This window comes from Camelina sativa, chromosome 3, assembly GCF_030686135.1.
Source record: "Camelina sativa cultivar CO46 ecotype springtype chromosome 3, ASM3068613v1".
Taxonomy (NCBI): Eukaryota; Viridiplantae; Streptophyta; class Magnoliopsida; order Brassicales; family Brassicaceae; genus Camelina; species Camelina sativa.
Genome location: NC_141882.1, coordinates 12725019 through 12740301, shown reverse-complemented (window position 1 = coordinate 12740301; position 15283 = coordinate 12725019). Strand labels below are relative to the sequence as shown.

Genomic DNA, 15283 nt, shown 5'->3' with positions numbered 1-15283 from the left:
TCAACAACTATTTTTATCTGTTTGAAAAAATACTAGTAAGTAGTAACAATCTTTTTCTCTGTGCAACTTTTAACTTCCATGTTTCTTATTTGTGAAGTCTTTTTACAAGTTCATATTTCTCATACTGAATAGCGAATATAGTCAATATACTCCAAACAAACATATATTCCAAGCTTAGGGTCAGCTGAAGATTTTTGTTTCGTTTTTGTTTGTTTGTTTTCCTTTTGTATTTTTTGTTTGTTTCACTTTCATGCCCAGACCACTTGTCAATCTTCTATCAATAGCTTATTCATTTTCGGCCAAAATCTCTATTTGTGTTACAAAACGAAGACATAAATGTTAGAAAAGATGTGTAAGTAGCGTAGTTTCATTTATTTACATTTTTTTGTTAGAATTTTAGAGTAAATTTCCTTAAACTTTTTTTACTTATATATATGGGATGCATAATTTCTTTAAAACCAAAACTCATGGTATTTTTTAACAAAAAAAAAAACTCATGGTATAATTTTGCATGTTGATATTAATCTATATATAATAACAATCCGAATAAATGCGACTAACATTTGTGTTTTCATACCTTTTGGACATTTTCCGAGAAGTCGTGATGGTTCATTAAAACTGTTATTTATGAAAAGTTACAACTGTTCACTGTAGAGTTGTGTTTATTAGGACATTCATATCTTTTGAAATCTATATATATTTGTTTGTTTGAACTGTTTTCATTTTTTTGCAATAACACAAAACAAAATAAATTTTCAATCTCAACAGTTTTTACAGCTTTCTAAATTATTCTTTAGCATTCATTCTTTTAAAAGTAAAGAAAATCCTCCAATTCTTGATCTAACAAAAGATTTTTGGAATGATGAATCTAATTTACAACTTTTAGTCAATTTTAAATATAAAAAATTTAATAAAAATTGTTAGAGTTTTTTTTCCAACAGTTATATGGATTATATAGTGAGTTTTTGAATTTGATCTTTTCAATAAGGTAATAAAGATATCTTTTATTTAAAAGCAATTTATATGGATTATTAGGTACAATGAAGTGCAGACAGTTACGATTTTTCGTAGTACCTTTACGTAAATTTTTTGTTTTTATATGCGTTTTAAAAAATCAAAACGGTTGTATCCGTTCATTATAGAGTTGTATCTTTTCACTATATTTTATTTATACTTTTTCATCACAACTTTCATTCTAATAGGTGTATGACGTCATTGGCGTGTGTCTATTTAAATAGTCATGTCATTTGAACTCTCTTTATCGTAACTTTTCATTAAAACAATATTTTAATATTTAATATTTAAAAGTAATAATAATAATATGAATAAATGAGAACAACAATTGCGACTTTTTTTAGTATTTTTTGTGAAAAAAAAATTATTTGTTTTTTTTAACTCAAACAGTTGTATCTGTTCATTGTAGAGTTGTGTCTTTTTGCACTATATTTTATTCTTATTTTATCATCACAATTTTTTCGTTCTAATATGTGTGTCTATTTAAATAGTCATGTCTTTTGAACTTTCTATATTATTGTCTCTTCATCAATAATTAACAAATCATAGTTCGTTGCAAATTTCTATAATATAAAATTTAATATCTAATATTAAATGTTATACTATAATCTAACTAAAATTTTAGAAATAATTATAGCAATATAGAAATTTAATAAAACTTACTATAGAATTTACAGTTGCGTCTAATTATCATAACTTATTGTTATAAACTATTTTAATATTTAAAATTTATTTTACCATGTTTTCTAAAGTTTTGTATTTTAATTTCAATATTTCTTTGATATAGTTTCACTCTTATTAAATACATTTTTAATTATAATTATTTCATAAAAATTACATTTACTCATTACAACCATCAGTTCAATATTCTCAGTTAAGATCACTTTGTCATTATGATTTTTTTTTAATTGTAGCTATTTACCATAATTCTTCATAAAATATCTTATATATTTATTATACTTTAGAAAATGTTTTTTTTGCAAATTTACGTTTATTCTACATAATATTTTTTGTTTATAAGTTTTCATTTTGATGGTTGTGCTTTTAGTAACAGTTTCTGTTTAATGTTTATATATTCAAACTATTCTATTACATTCAAATGATTTTATAATGTATAATTTCAAATTTCAAATTTATTATCTTTTTCTAAAATACTTTCCGGCGACGTTGCGGGAGGTCTGAGGCCTATTAAATTTAAAATCAACACGGAAAGTGCGAGAATCACAAAAGGTTTATATGTATTGTATTATTACGTTTGGGTCTCTTAATCAATTAAAAGAAGGCTTCAAATTAAAAGGTAAGACTCGTCCCATTATCCTTTGGAAGGTTTGGGACGAGGTAGGTAATTAAATCTTAGTTTCAAACTTGCAATCTAAGAACGTAACACTCGAACCCACTACATGGAGCATGGCTAACATGTTAAATTCCTGAACCGGTCCTAAACATTATTTAAATCATCTCATTCCCATTTTCTATACCCATAATAGAACCCGACATGGGTTTCGACTCGTGTTACCATGCATTTATGAGTCGGTGACGAATCAATGGATAGACTTCGAGAGAAGGGAAACGACCAGGCGAAGTTGGAATGCCTTGGAGGCGTGGAAGAGAGAGGTGAACGAGATGGTGAAGAAGTGAATCTAGATTATTTACTTTTAACTATAGTGTTCAACTTTCGTGTTCTTCTTTTATCAACCGTTTCTGTGCCTTATGAGTTGTTTGAGATTCTATTGTTGATAGTCTCTGTTTTTGTTGGTATTAGTGTTTTTATGAGTTAGTTCTCTTTGTGATTAAACTCCTCTGCTCCTTTTCTTTGTACGATGGGTAGGGATTATTGTTCCAAATATCCTAAAATCACCAAAAATTTCATAATAATATCTCACTAAATCCTAAATCATTTAATAAAAATCTCTAACAAATAACTAAATCTCCTAAAATAGTAATCAAATCTTTCAAAATATTAAAATCCCACCAAATTCCCTGAAATATCAAGTTTTCAATACACTTCTTTCATTAAATTACACATGATTTTGCTCATTTGTTTGTGTATGTTCTCATCTATATTAATTAAATATCTAATATTAATATTAAAAAATCATGTTTTGAATAAAAATTTTAGCTTAAAAAATCATGTTTAAAAGATCGGAGGGAGTATATGTATTGATGGGAGCCAGATGATATAAATGTAAAAAATAAACAACACAAATTTTAACATGGTTCACCATATGGTAATTAGGATTGAAAACTATTTATAGAGAAGCAACCCTAATTAATCTAAACTGATTGGGCCTAATATCATGGCCCAAACTAATTGAAGTCATGTCTAATTAACAATATATATAATTATATGTACCACAGCTTCCCGTTAATACCTAGAGGCTAGAGGTGAACAAATTCACTTTTTCTTTTATTTCGATACCATTAACCCATCGCTCCGATGCAGACTACAATGGAAGCTGCCGAACAATCGAAGAAACCCTCCTCCGTCGAGTCTCATGGTAACGCCGTCGAGATTAGCCTCCAAACTGCCCTAAGCTCCGGAAACCTTGAGGCTTTCCGAAAAGCCGTAGTCAATACGCTCGAGCGGCGTTTGTTCTACAAACCTTCTTTTGAGATCTACAAAGGTGTCGCCGGACTATACGATCTCGGCGCTCCTGGCTTTCTTGTTGAACTCAATATTATTAACTTTTGGCGCAAGGTAAGAGTTAAGGATCATTCTCATATATATATATATATATATATATATATATATATATATATATATATATATATCTCTGCACAACTCGGTAGACAAGAACATGATTTGTGTTTTGGTTTTGGTTTTTGTCGTTTATAGTTTTTCGTACGTGAGGAGAACATGGCGGAAGTTCGTTGTGCAAGCTTGACACCGGAGGCTGTTCTCAAGGCATCTGGTCATGTGGATAAGTTCACTGATCCTATGGTTAATGATGTGATAACTGGAGAATGTCACCGTGCGGACCACTTGCTCAAGGATTATTGTGAAAAGAAACTGGAGAAAGACCACTCTGGTGAGGAAGCTGATGAGTTGAAGAATGTTCTTGCTGTTTTGGAAGATCTTTCTATTGAGGATCTTGGTAGGAAAATCAAAGAGTATGGGATCACTGCTCCGGTCACAAAGAATCCACTTTCTGATCTTTACCCGTTTAACTTGATGTTTCAAACATCCATTGGCCCAGCTGGTTTGATTCCTGGGTGAGAGTATATCTAACATATTTCATGTTATGATTAATTAGGTGTTTCTGAACTCCTTTAGTTTCTCTGTTAACAAGTTACTTTCTGTGTGTGCTTCTGCTTCAGGTACATGCGTCCCGAAACTGCTCAAGGCATCTTTGTCAACTTTAAGGACTATTATTATGACAATGGAAAAAAACTTCCCTTAGCCGTGGCTCAAACTGGTCTAGTCTTTAGGAACGAGGTGTGTAGTTATCTTTTAGGGTGATCGTGTTTCTTATTATCTCTGGTTTTCACTAAGTAGCACATTACTTTTGCAGATATCTCCTCGTCAAGGGCTTCTTCGAACTCGTGAATTCATGCTAGCAGAAATTGAGCACTTTGTTGATCCTGACAATAAGTCACATCCTAAATTCCCTGATGTATCCAAACTGGAAATCCTTATGTTCCCAAGGGAGGAACAAACGTCTGGCCAAGCTGCAAAAAAACTTGTCCTTGGTGAAGCTGTTTCCAAGGTCAGTTAGCTATCGCCTACTTATTTACATTATATGCACTCTCACAGACTTATTATACTAATGCCTGCAAGTGAAAATGTGTTGGAACAAGCAGGGTACTGTGAATAGTGAAACTCTAGGATACTTCATTGGGAGAGTGTATCTGTTCCTAACCCGTCTTGGCATAGACAAGGAACGGTTGCGCTTCCGTCAGCATCTAGCAAATGAAATGGCTCACTATGCAGCAGATTGTTGGGATGCTGAAATTGAATGCTCATATGGGTGGAAAGAATGTGTTGGGATTGCAGATAGGTCTGCATACGACTTATATGCTCACTCTGTAAGAAACTTTAACATTGTATCTCTATTTTTTCAGCAGTTTGCTTCACAGCTAGAGAGTTGATATGATCAAAACCCATTGGGGTACGTAATTTCCTATTTATAACTTACTCAGGAAAAAAGTCGAGTTGCTCTTGTCGCGGAAGTGAAACTACCAGAACCTAAAGAAGTAGAGGTATATATGAGCACTCAACATTTTCATCTCTGTCTTTACAACTTGCCCTTAAATAATGATTCTCTTTTATTTCAGAAAATTGTTATTACTCCTGAAAAGAGAGAATTGGGTCTTGCATTTAAGGGAGATCAAAAGAAGGTTGTTGAAGCTTTGGAGGTTAGACTGACTTGAGTCTATTGTTTTACTGAATAGCTTCTTTATCTCATATTGATGGGATTATAATAAAAAGAACATGCTCCGTGTAATTAATGTTTTGTTAGGCGATGAGTGAGCAAGAAGCTATGGAGATGAAGGCAGCCCTAGAATCCAAAGGGGAAATGGAGTTTGAAGTCTGCACCCTCGGGAGAAACGTGAGCATCAAGAAGAACATGGTGTCTATCACAAAGAAGATGACGAAAGAGCACGTGAGGGTTTTCACTCCGTCAGTTATTGAACCATCATTTGGGATTGGTCGGATCATGTACTGTCTGTACGAGCATAAGTTCACCACAAGGCCAAGCAAGGCAGGGGATGAACAGCTGAACGTGTACCGTTTTGATCCTCTTTTAGCTCCTTACAAGTGCATGGTTTTCCCGCTTGTTCAGAACCAACAGTTCGAGGAAGCAGCCAAGTTCATTTCCAAGGAACTCAAGTCTTTTGACATGTCACATAAGATTGACATCACTGGTACGTAGGACCAAATTGAAAACTGAAGTTATTTAAAATTTTGAAATGAAGAAAAAACGAGTGAAGATTTGTTTGTGTATGTGAACAGGTACATCAATAGGAAAGAGATATGCCAAATCCGATGAATTTGGAGCGCCATTTGCAATAACTGTGGACTCAGAGACATCAGTGACAATCAGAGAAAGAGATAGCAAAGACCAAGTCCGAGTCAGCTTGAAGGAGGCAGCTTCCGTCGTGAGCTCAGTCGTAGAGGGGAAGATGACGTGGCAAGACGTCTGGGCAAGCTTCCCACACCACTCTTCTGCTGCTTCAGACGAGTGAGTAGCAAGCTCTTTAAATCACCATGGCCTAGCTATATGATGGGTTCTTTCATGTTGAAATGTGATATTATCTTCAAACAATTAACCATCCTTGCAGATATATATACTAAGGGCTAATAGGATGCTTTACCTTAAATTTCGACTTTTCTAGCTTGAACAAGGTTTAATTAGCTGAATCCGGCCATTTTAGTGTCTTTTTTTCTTTTAAGTGTCTGATACTAGATTATTTATTAAACAGAATTGGGTAAGTAAACTACAGTAAAGTGTTTATCATTGTGTTACTTTCGTCCTTTCTACTATAGACTTGTCAAATTTTGTCCGTGTGACAATAAATATTTATTTTTCTATTTTTTTCCTATTTTTTTCTATACTCTTTCCAGTTTTATTTTTTAGTGCTATTAATTAAGTTTTTTTATTATTATTTTTAACACATTAATTATTTTTTAAAAATTTGTTTTATTAATACATTTTATAAACAAAAATTTATTGGTCACTACATTAAAACAATAGAAATAAAACAGAATTTTTTAAAATCAAATATTTACTTTAAAAACCTATAGTGAGATCATTTTGAAACAAATTTAAAGTCTTTTAACGGAAGTATATAAAACACATGTATTTTATCTATTCTTAATTGTTGTTTTGACATACAGAAAAATACTTTTGGGTTGACACTCAAGATGAGACTTTACCACTGTGGAGCGGTTTTTTGCAAAGTTTTCGTTAGTATAACCACGAGTCAACAATTTCTGCATTTCCACGCGACCAACAAATAAAGTGAAGACTTTTATTTAAAGGCAAATTAAAACATAAGTTAGCAATATTTTTGACCAATAATGAAATCATATTCAGAATACTCGAACCACATGATACAATTAATATACCAAGCTTTCGAAGAGCACGACATGTAAAACATATATAGAGATTATAGACGTTCACAAAGTTTTAACTCTTACAAGAATCAAAGTTCAAATAATTAGTAGTAGCTAGGGGCTGTCAGCAGTGAAATACATATACACATGCATTTAAAGATATTAATAATTATTAGAAACACCTAATAATCTACTCTTCTATATATATATATATATACTATATAGAGTACTAAATTATTTATCTTTATATACTTTATAATGTAATCATAAAGCTTCGATTATATAGTACGTGCCCTCTTTCAAGATTCGTGCTTCAAGAACATTGAAGGAACAATATCTTGAAGAAGACCATAGTCAACACCTGGTTGATAGTTATTATTATTGTAACTATTGATCACATGACCTTGTTCGTACGACATAGAAACCACTGGTTGATAATTGGCCGGAGGATGCTTTACCATGAGAAGATCTTGATGGTGACGAGGGGAGCTATGGAGGAAACTGCTTCCACCACCACGGTGGCCTAATAGATGTTCAGCGGTCACGGTTCCTCTCAACGTCGATGGGATCGGATGGTTGTGTTTTCCTTCGTATGTTGTAATTACGATCGACGGATCATGGAACGATCTCTCTACACGTTTCTTCACGTTGCACTTCTGTGTTGTGCACCGATAGTAACTCCTGACAACGCAAACAAAAACTCTTAAATAGATATTATGATAATATATACCTTTTTTTTATAACCATTATGATATATACTTGTAACTTGTAATAATTGCATATGGACACGTAAATAAATGTGTTGGATTTGAATAGGGTGTGGTGAAGAAGTAAACCTTGGAAAAGCGCTGTTCTTGACGGCCTTTTGTCCATATTTTCTCCATCTATAACCATCTTCAAGATGATCAATCTCGCTTTTGGTCATAAATGCAACCCTAGCTTCTCTCTCTTTCTTCTCTCCTTTCTTTTTACCTTCTTTTTTCCTGACCATATTCATCCACCAAAAGCATATTAATCTCTAGGGGTTCAATGTTCTAAAACCTTTAATTGCTTTGTCAAGTGATTGTTGATTTTCATAAGCTTGATCACATTATATCGTCTAAATTTGGTTCCAAATGAATTGTTAAAGGTCGAAAAAGAACTCACACTAGCTTGGAACATTCACCTACACCATGTTGGTCGCCTTCGATGTCCTCCTCCATTCGGTCACTCTTATTATCGTTGGGGTTCTCTTTAGGATCGGCTTCATTGGAGGAAGATGAGACCATCGGAGAATTCGAGCTGAGATTTAGGTGAGGGTTGTTTACTGTATGGCCCATATTGGATGGTGTAACGGGTTGAAAAGGGGAACTATAAGGTGGGAATTTGAAGACCTTCTCGAGTAAGTTATAATCCATTAGTAATGAGCTTTGTAAGCAATCAGTTAAACTCATGAAGGATACTTCTTCTAAAGATGTGTTCTTGTGCTCAACATGGCCATCCATTGAAGAAGGGGAGAAGGAGAAAGAAAAGGAAGAGATTTGGTTCTTCAAACTTAAGTGTTCGGTTATATGTGGACTTTGGGTGAGCAAGTCTTATAAATACAAGTCCATTCAACTTTAGTTTATTACTTCGATGGTCTTTAGTTCTGAATATTCAATAATTAAGGTCTTAAATATATATTTTGGAGCGATAAAATTTGGAGAACAAATAGTAAACCACTCTCATTTTATTTGAGAAACCCGGCCGCAATGACAGAAAATGGTCATAGATGATGAATTCTACTATAAAATTTTGTGTATATAACTTTACGTTTAAAACGAAGAGCTCTACGAAATTCTCTATGATATTCGTGTTTTATCTTTCGCTTTGATGAAATTTCTTTTTCTATTGTGCCTCGTGAAAACAATCTGTCGAGCTGATGAACTTGCAAAATCAGTTATACGTTCAATTTGTAATTTACCAATTCTAGTAACGATTTAATTAAAGAAAATCTCTATCGAATTAACAGAAAAAAAAACTTATGCTTAAATCGTTATTGGCTGGATCCAAATTTTAACATATAATGTATCATCAACCTACGTACGTATGACCAATCTAAAACCCCTAACAATTGTTCTTAAGTAATTATTTTTTTTTCTTCAACAGAAATATCAAAAATTGTATGTAATTTGAAATTATAATATATCTGTAGTCTCCCTAAAATGTGATATAAAAAGTAATTTGAAAGAATTCAAGAGGGATATCGGAAAGTTCAAAAGGGTCATAATCTTTGAAGACTTTAGTGGGTATAAACATTGCTAAAATATCTTTATGTATGTGAAAAAGAGAGGTTTGAAAAATTTCAACTTAAAAAATAATCAGCTAGAGAGCTATCTAACAAAAAGTGGTTTCTATAAAGGAAACATTTAACTATATTTTTCTCTCTAATCCTATCTGCCACACTATGCTTTAATTTGGCTTCTTTTTTCTTTTCTTTTTCGTTTTGTAACTTCATGATATAGCTATAAACTGATCAAATGAATTAATCTACAATATTTTTTGTTTGTAAAATGGATAGAGTATTTGCTATTGAGAACGAAAACCATATATATAATATAAAACAATATGGTTAATTAACGCACGGTACATGTATTAGATAATCACAATAATACAGCAATGATGCTTTTGATATCTTATTTGTTTTTTTTTTGTCTTGTAAACATACATTTGGTTGCGTCGATGAATAGTTTTTTCTTAAAAGTATACGTTATCAAAATTCACTATGAATATGGTTTTGAGTTTTGACTAAACAAACATAAAAGTAAAATAGGAAACTCGTTTGACAGACATAGGTACATCCTCTTAAATATGTCGTAGTAGACATGATCATGATCACCATATGGTGTTTTGTATAGCAAATTTTAGCCATCATGTCCTTTAGTAACGATCGATTAAAATCATAAGACAATATCAGAAATTGAGATCTATGTAAATGCAATATATATTCAAAAAGTATACTTACGTAAAAAGTCCTATTGATGGATATTACAAATAAAGATAAAGTAGAAGTCAAATGCATAAAGCAATGTAGACATTGTACATCTACTTCCAACATCTTTGCACTCGTCAAAAGCAAACTTTCTTGGTGAATTATAACGAATCATATATTAATTATGCATAAACACAAAACGAGTGAAAATTTAAACTAAAAAAAACAAAAGTCTCCATTAATTTACCCTCTCCCTAGAACCCTTAATTTTTTTTTATATTATAACATTTTTTGTTTTTGTTTTTACTACAAATAACCTCCATAAGAAAAGAAGCTAATTGATGTAAAAAAAGCTAACTAATTTCTTTAATTTCATATTTAAATAAGGGTTTTAATTAGATATATACGAGCTACATTATTGTTGTTGATTCAAAGTCAACGAAGACCACTTGCTTTATGAACATTCAACGTCCTTCAAAGCAATAACCTCACTTTCCATAGCTTTATAAATTACTTAAATAAGATAAGTCTTAAAACATTAGTCTTATCCTGATAATAGTAGGAAAAAATCTGATCGTATAGCAACTAATATTCTTATATACTCAAATGGTTGGATCTTAAAAAACATTTTGGTCTTTTGGAATTCGGAGAACATAAATATACTATATGATTACATTTTTAATCTTAGAAACATAAAAGTTAAAGAAGAGACGTGGAGGCAAATGGCAGAGTCTTTGACCATTAGGGTCAGCATAGTCGTGCGTGCATGTCATGTGTTCTTCCTTCCTCTTTTTTGATAATGATGAGCGAAACCCTATGTCATTTTATATATTTAGTCCACGCTTGATACTATTTCTGTCACGAATTTGTGTTCGTTTAATTAAAGTGATATTAGTTACTTAAAAATTCTATAATCACCGCTTGAATTTAACTATGTGAGCTGGTCGAACCCACTATTCATATTCGTATGTGTTATATTTTGCAGTACAACTAAGTAACTAACCTTAAAGGCTTAAACCCAAAATAACATTCTTTGACCAAAAGTGTTCAGGTGGGAACAGGTTCAACTTTCTTGGATATTAAGGAGCCAAAAAAGCTTCATTCACTCGCTTTTTGTTTTTGCTATTGGAGTTAGAAAATGCTAAAGCACTAGTCGGAGTTTTCTGTAGCATATCTAATTTTTTTTTATCACAAAACCAAGAAAAGTTTTATAATAATACACTTAAAGTCTAGGTGGTTTGATAAGTCAATTAGACGTTTGAGCTTTTTAGTTATTATAAAATAAACAGAAAATGTTTCTAGAAATAAAAACTGATCATAACAGATTATTATCATATAAAGAAATTAAAATAGTACGATTGATAGGTAAAATGTGAGACACTTGTACAAGTATAAGGGGTGCATGGTTGTCGCTTTCTCTTAAAAATTTCACCTACAAATTACTGCTTATATTACCCTTTAAATTTCCCTTAAATTTAAACTCTATACTGTTATCATAAAGGACTTAATCGAATTTTCTTTATATAAAATCATATTGTATTTCTGAATTGTTTTCTAGACGAACACGTGTATTTTTAGTTACATAAATAACTAATTAATCTATTAAAACATATCACCAAAGTTCTGATAGGTTGAATGATCAATTCCTTTACCATAAATTAAATACATTTTCACATTCAATCATCATCTATGTATGTCGTGTGATACTTTTAGTTTCAATAAAGCTCTATGACTCATCCAAACTAGAGAGTTTATCAGTTTCAATTATATAACTAAAACATGAAATATAAACTTTGAACTAACTACTCATGTCAGCTTGACAAAAAAGAAAAGACAAAAGAACCACTCATGTCAATTCTTCTTAGTTGAGTGTGAGTGTGACACTAAATTATGAATGTTTCGACGATCAGAGCAGGTGCTGTGTTTGGTAATATGTATTGTTACCCATAGGTAAATGGCAATCTTTCAACTTATGAGTTAACATAAAAGTTAATTAATATTTAGAGTTGTTTAATAGGTCACAATCTAATATATTCGCTAAGTATTTTTTACTTATCCTTAATTTCGTCAAAACAATGAGAAAAATCAATTACCGTGATGTCCTTGCCGTTCAGGGACATACGTTTCTCCTTTCTAACCATCGACTGTCTAAAAAAATCGAAATTGTTGACTGATTTTTCATTGTTTATTTATGACCTAATAAATGCTTTTTTTTTTTTAAATAACATCATCAACAAATGGGTAGTGTTACATTCATCTATGCTATATTTTGTATGAGATAAATATGAAATATATAACAAAGGTCAAAGACAAGCCGACAAATAATTAGGAAATTTAAATAAGAAATCAAAAGTCAAAAGTCAACGTTTAGGCTTAGTTGAATTAGAGATATGAAGTTTCAACATCCACTCCACTAATGTCGTTTTCTTATCACTTATTTAAGATTAACAATTGATATTAATCGGATAAATTGTACGGACCGTAACACACTTTGCATAAAATGTAGTTTAGTTGTCTTTTTAGTTTACGTTTTCTAAAATAGCCACGTCTTCATCATTGCAGAACTGCGTCATATGGTCTACGTCTACGCGAAAAGATGGTTTACCGAATGGTTAAAAAGAAAATTATTTCGAAAATATAAACGTTTTGAAGAGGAGATATATATATAGATCACGACGACGTCGCCTTTTTCTCTACGATTCTTTGAAGTAACAACTAACAACTTTGAGTGTCAAATGAACTAAGAGCATTCTATTTTTTTATTGGGGTGGTAAATAGTAAGGTAGATGTGTCGACATAATAGCAAGTCTTACATTGCATTCATCTATGTTGGCTACAATAATGCCCCCTTTCTTTAATTATTTGAAATAACAGCTAACTACTTCGAGTGTCAAAGCTAATTTACTAAGAGCAATTTTTATTTCTCACTGTTTTTGAGAATCAAAACTAACAGGGCTTAAACTAAAGGCGTTACTTATTATGATGGAGTAGGCTACAATCAATCCTTCACTACCAACAGAAGTTGAAACATCTATTTGAATCATTCAAATTTAAAATTAGAGCATGAACTATTTATCCACAAAATGACTTTGAGTAAATCAAGAATTAGTAGCAATATCATCAAAATTATGCGAAGTAGAAAATAGAACAGAATCGTTTTTCTTTCTAATAATATTCAAATCATAGCAGGCAATGTGAAAAGAGAGCATCATAAGATGAAGATAGTTAACAGACGAAATGCCAAAAAATAAAAATGCAGAGTTTCAGTTTTACTTTAATCTCATCCCAAGCATCTAGAAGAAAATCATCAAAGATTCACTGACAATAAACATATTTAACAGTAGCTTTTAAGTAGTGAACGCACACTCGACAGTGAGATCCCCCATAGATTTGCAAAGTACAGCATAACATTCTTCTTCCTAATCGTCATCCACCCCACGGCGCCTATGGATCTGTAAACACATCCGAGATAAACTTAAACTCAATGACATTGATGGTTAAGGCAAGACCTGGTTTTGTGTTTTTGAGGATTGTGTAGACTGTACCGTGACTTTCGTTTGCTTGGCAGTTTGGCTGTTTATTTGTTCCAAGAGTGTTATGAGCCGTTCCTCAGAAACCTGTAAAGCAAACAGAGTATTTCAATAACTCTTAGATGCATAACAGTCATACAGACTCTTGGATAAAACCAGATGATACCTAAGAACTATGAAATACGAAATGGGAAAAGCGTCTGGATCTTTACCTTTTCAACTATCTGTCCCATTTGAGCAGCCCTCAAAATAACATCCTCTACACCTCTAGCTTTCTCAGGTTTTACCAGGGCAATTCGAGCAACTATAGAGAAAAATAGAAGAAGAAGAAAGAGAAGCATCAAAGATATATAAACACAATAAATATTGTCTCACTCGAGCTTTGGAAGATCTAACATAATAAAGGAAAAAAGGGAGAGTAGCTAGATGAACTCCCAAAACATACTAGATGGGACTTACTTCTCTCTCTGGCTTGGGAAGACAATATTTGACTAAGCATCATTTGTCTACGTTCATCAGCTTCCCTACACGAGAATGTTCAAATAAGAGAATACATTAGTTCAAAAACAGAATTCCAAACCGAAGAAAATCATATATACATGTCAAACTAATACACAAGGATACACACACCTTCTAGCATCATCCTGTTGTTTCTCTTGCTCTGGATTCTGCTGATTACCACCCTGCTTACCCTGCAAAATTATGCAGTTTAGTGAAAATCTCACAAGGGAAACGAGACACAAAAAGTACACATTAATTATTTGAGAAGAAATCAGATATCAGTTAAAGATTTATCAAGAAATTTTACCAAGCCTTGTCGACCCATAAGCTCTTGCATTCTCCTCTGCCTAATAGCTTCTAGTTCAGGATCCGCCTACACACATCAGGAGCAGATATAATAATCATGAAAAATTGCAGTGTCTGCAGCTAACAATAATACAGTGCCCATGTCTATCTTATGTGACACCCAACAACCATTTCCCTACTTAGATATATAACTCACCCAATGACAAAGTGCAATGAATGTTAACCAGATAGAGATGAAAGGCGAATTCAATGAGTTTGATTTCACTAAAGGTATAATAATAATAATCACACACCTTATTCACACAAGACAGATTCAATAAATAAAAAAAGAAGGGCCGGGGCAACTAGAAATCAAGCAGATCCAACTGATTCAAACCCTAACGTAACAATCATGAAATTTCAAAACTCTCTTAAGCATACCAACACTTGGCACTGATACTTTTGCATCAATTGTTTTTTTTTTTTTTACCGAGATAAAAGAGATTGAATCTAATATCAAGCAGCGAACTCAGTTTCAAATCAAAGAACAGAATCACGTTAAATTCGTTCAAATCACGTTCTAGTCCCGAAACAAAGAGGTGTTACGAGGGAAAACGAAATCAACTCAATGAGAAATCTAACTTAGGCATAAATTGAAAGAAGAATCTAACCATTATTGCACAAAACCCTAAGAAAAATTCGACAACAAAAAGAAATTGAAAGAAGCGTAAATAATTAGAAGAGAGAAAAGAATCTAACCATTGGAGCAGTGTTCGTCTCTTTCCTCTTGGATGCCAAATCGAAATCAAAAGAGCCAATACAGAACAGAGCTCTCTCTCTCTCTCAAAGGAGAAATGCTTTAAAAACCCAAACGAAGCTTAGCTTTTGTTAGACGCGCTTCATCATCATATACAGTCTGTCTGTCTTATAATTTACATAATCGCC

At 32.3% G+C, this 15283-nt stretch overlaps 3 protein-coding genes across 3 annotated transcripts; 1 reads left to right on the top strand and 2 right to left on the bottom strand.

Annotated features, from left to right (window-relative positions):
- Positions 1-3382: 3382 nt before the first annotated feature.
- LOC104777016 (glycine--tRNA ligase, mitochondrial 1-like) lies at positions 3383-6549 on the top strand. The gene is made up of 9 exons (XM_010501201.2): positions 3383-3712; positions 3851-4227; positions 4333-4450; positions 4527-4721; positions 4816-5040; positions 5155-5214; positions 5290-5370; positions 5475-5880; positions 5969-6549. Exons 1-9 carry the CDS (start codon positions 3452-3454, stop codon positions 6199-6201), a joined length of 1956 nt encoding a protein of 651 aa, XP_010499503.2. The 5' UTR covers positions 3383-3451; the 3' UTR covers positions 6202-6549.
- Positions 6550-7106: 557 nt separating this feature from the next.
- On the bottom strand, positions 7107-8627 carry LOC104777015 (WRKY transcription factor 71-like). The gene is made up of 3 exons (XM_010501200.2): positions 8219-8627; positions 7909-8055; positions 7107-7753 (listed from the first exon to the last, which is right to left on the bottom strand). Exons 1-3 carry the CDS (start codon positions 8554-8556, stop codon positions 7372-7374), a joined length of 867 nt encoding a protein of 288 aa, XP_010499502.1. The 5' UTR covers positions 8557-8627; the 3' UTR covers positions 7107-7371.
- Positions 8628-13165: 4538 nt separating this feature from the next.
- Positions 13166-15281, bottom strand: LOC104777011 (uncharacterized). Its single transcript, XM_010501198.3, has 7 exons — positions 15098-15281; positions 14361-14426; positions 14183-14244; positions 14012-14076; positions 13765-13856; positions 13568-13639; positions 13166-13474 (listed from the first exon to the last, which is right to left on the bottom strand). Exons 1-7 carry the CDS (start codon positions 15098-15100, stop codon positions 13442-13444), a joined length of 393 nt encoding a protein of 130 aa, XP_010499500.1. The 5' UTR covers positions 15101-15281; the 3' UTR covers positions 13166-13441.
- Positions 15282-15283: the final 2 nt, after the last annotated feature.

What these genes read in the sequence shown, in the direction of transcription:
- LOC104777016 (XM_010501201.2), top strand. Translation starts at nt 3,452, where the DNA reads ATGCAGACTACAATGGAAGCTGCCGAACAATCGAAGAAACCCTCCTCC. An exon ending in AGGTTGTTGAAGCTTTGGAG is followed by an intron (nt 5,371 to 5,474) that starts GTTAGACTGACT and finishes ATGTTTTGTTAG; the next exon opens with GCGATGAGTGAGCAAGAAGC. An exon ending in ACATAAGATTGACATCACTG is followed by an intron (nt 5,881 to 5,968) that starts GTACGTAGGACC and finishes GTATGTGAACAG; the next exon opens with GTACATCAATAGGAAAGAGA.
- LOC104777015 (XM_010501200.2), bottom strand. Translation starts at nt 8,556, where the DNA reads ATGGATGGCCATGTTGAGCACAAGAACACATCTTTAGAAGAAGTATCC. An exon ending in GGTGAATGTTCCAAGCTAGT is followed by an intron (nt 8,056 to 8,218) that starts GTGAGTTCTTTT and finishes GAATATGGTCAG; the next exon opens with GAAAAAAGAAGGTAAAAAGA. An exon ending in AAGAACAGCGCTTTTCCAAG is followed by an intron (nt 7,754 to 7,908) that starts GTTTACTTCTTC and finishes TTGCGTTGTCAG; the next exon opens with GAGTTACTATCGGTGCACAA.
- LOC104777011 (XM_010501198.3), bottom strand. An exon ending in TTATGGGTCGACAAGGCTTG is followed by an intron (nt 14,245 to 14,360) that starts GTAAAATTTCTT and finishes ATAATTTTGCAG; the next exon opens with GGTAAGCAGGGTGGTAATCA. An exon ending in TGGGACAGATAGTTGAAAAG is followed by an intron (nt 13,640 to 13,764) that starts GTAAAGATCCAG and finishes TTTGCTTTACAG; the next exon opens with GTTTCTGAGGAACGGCTCAT.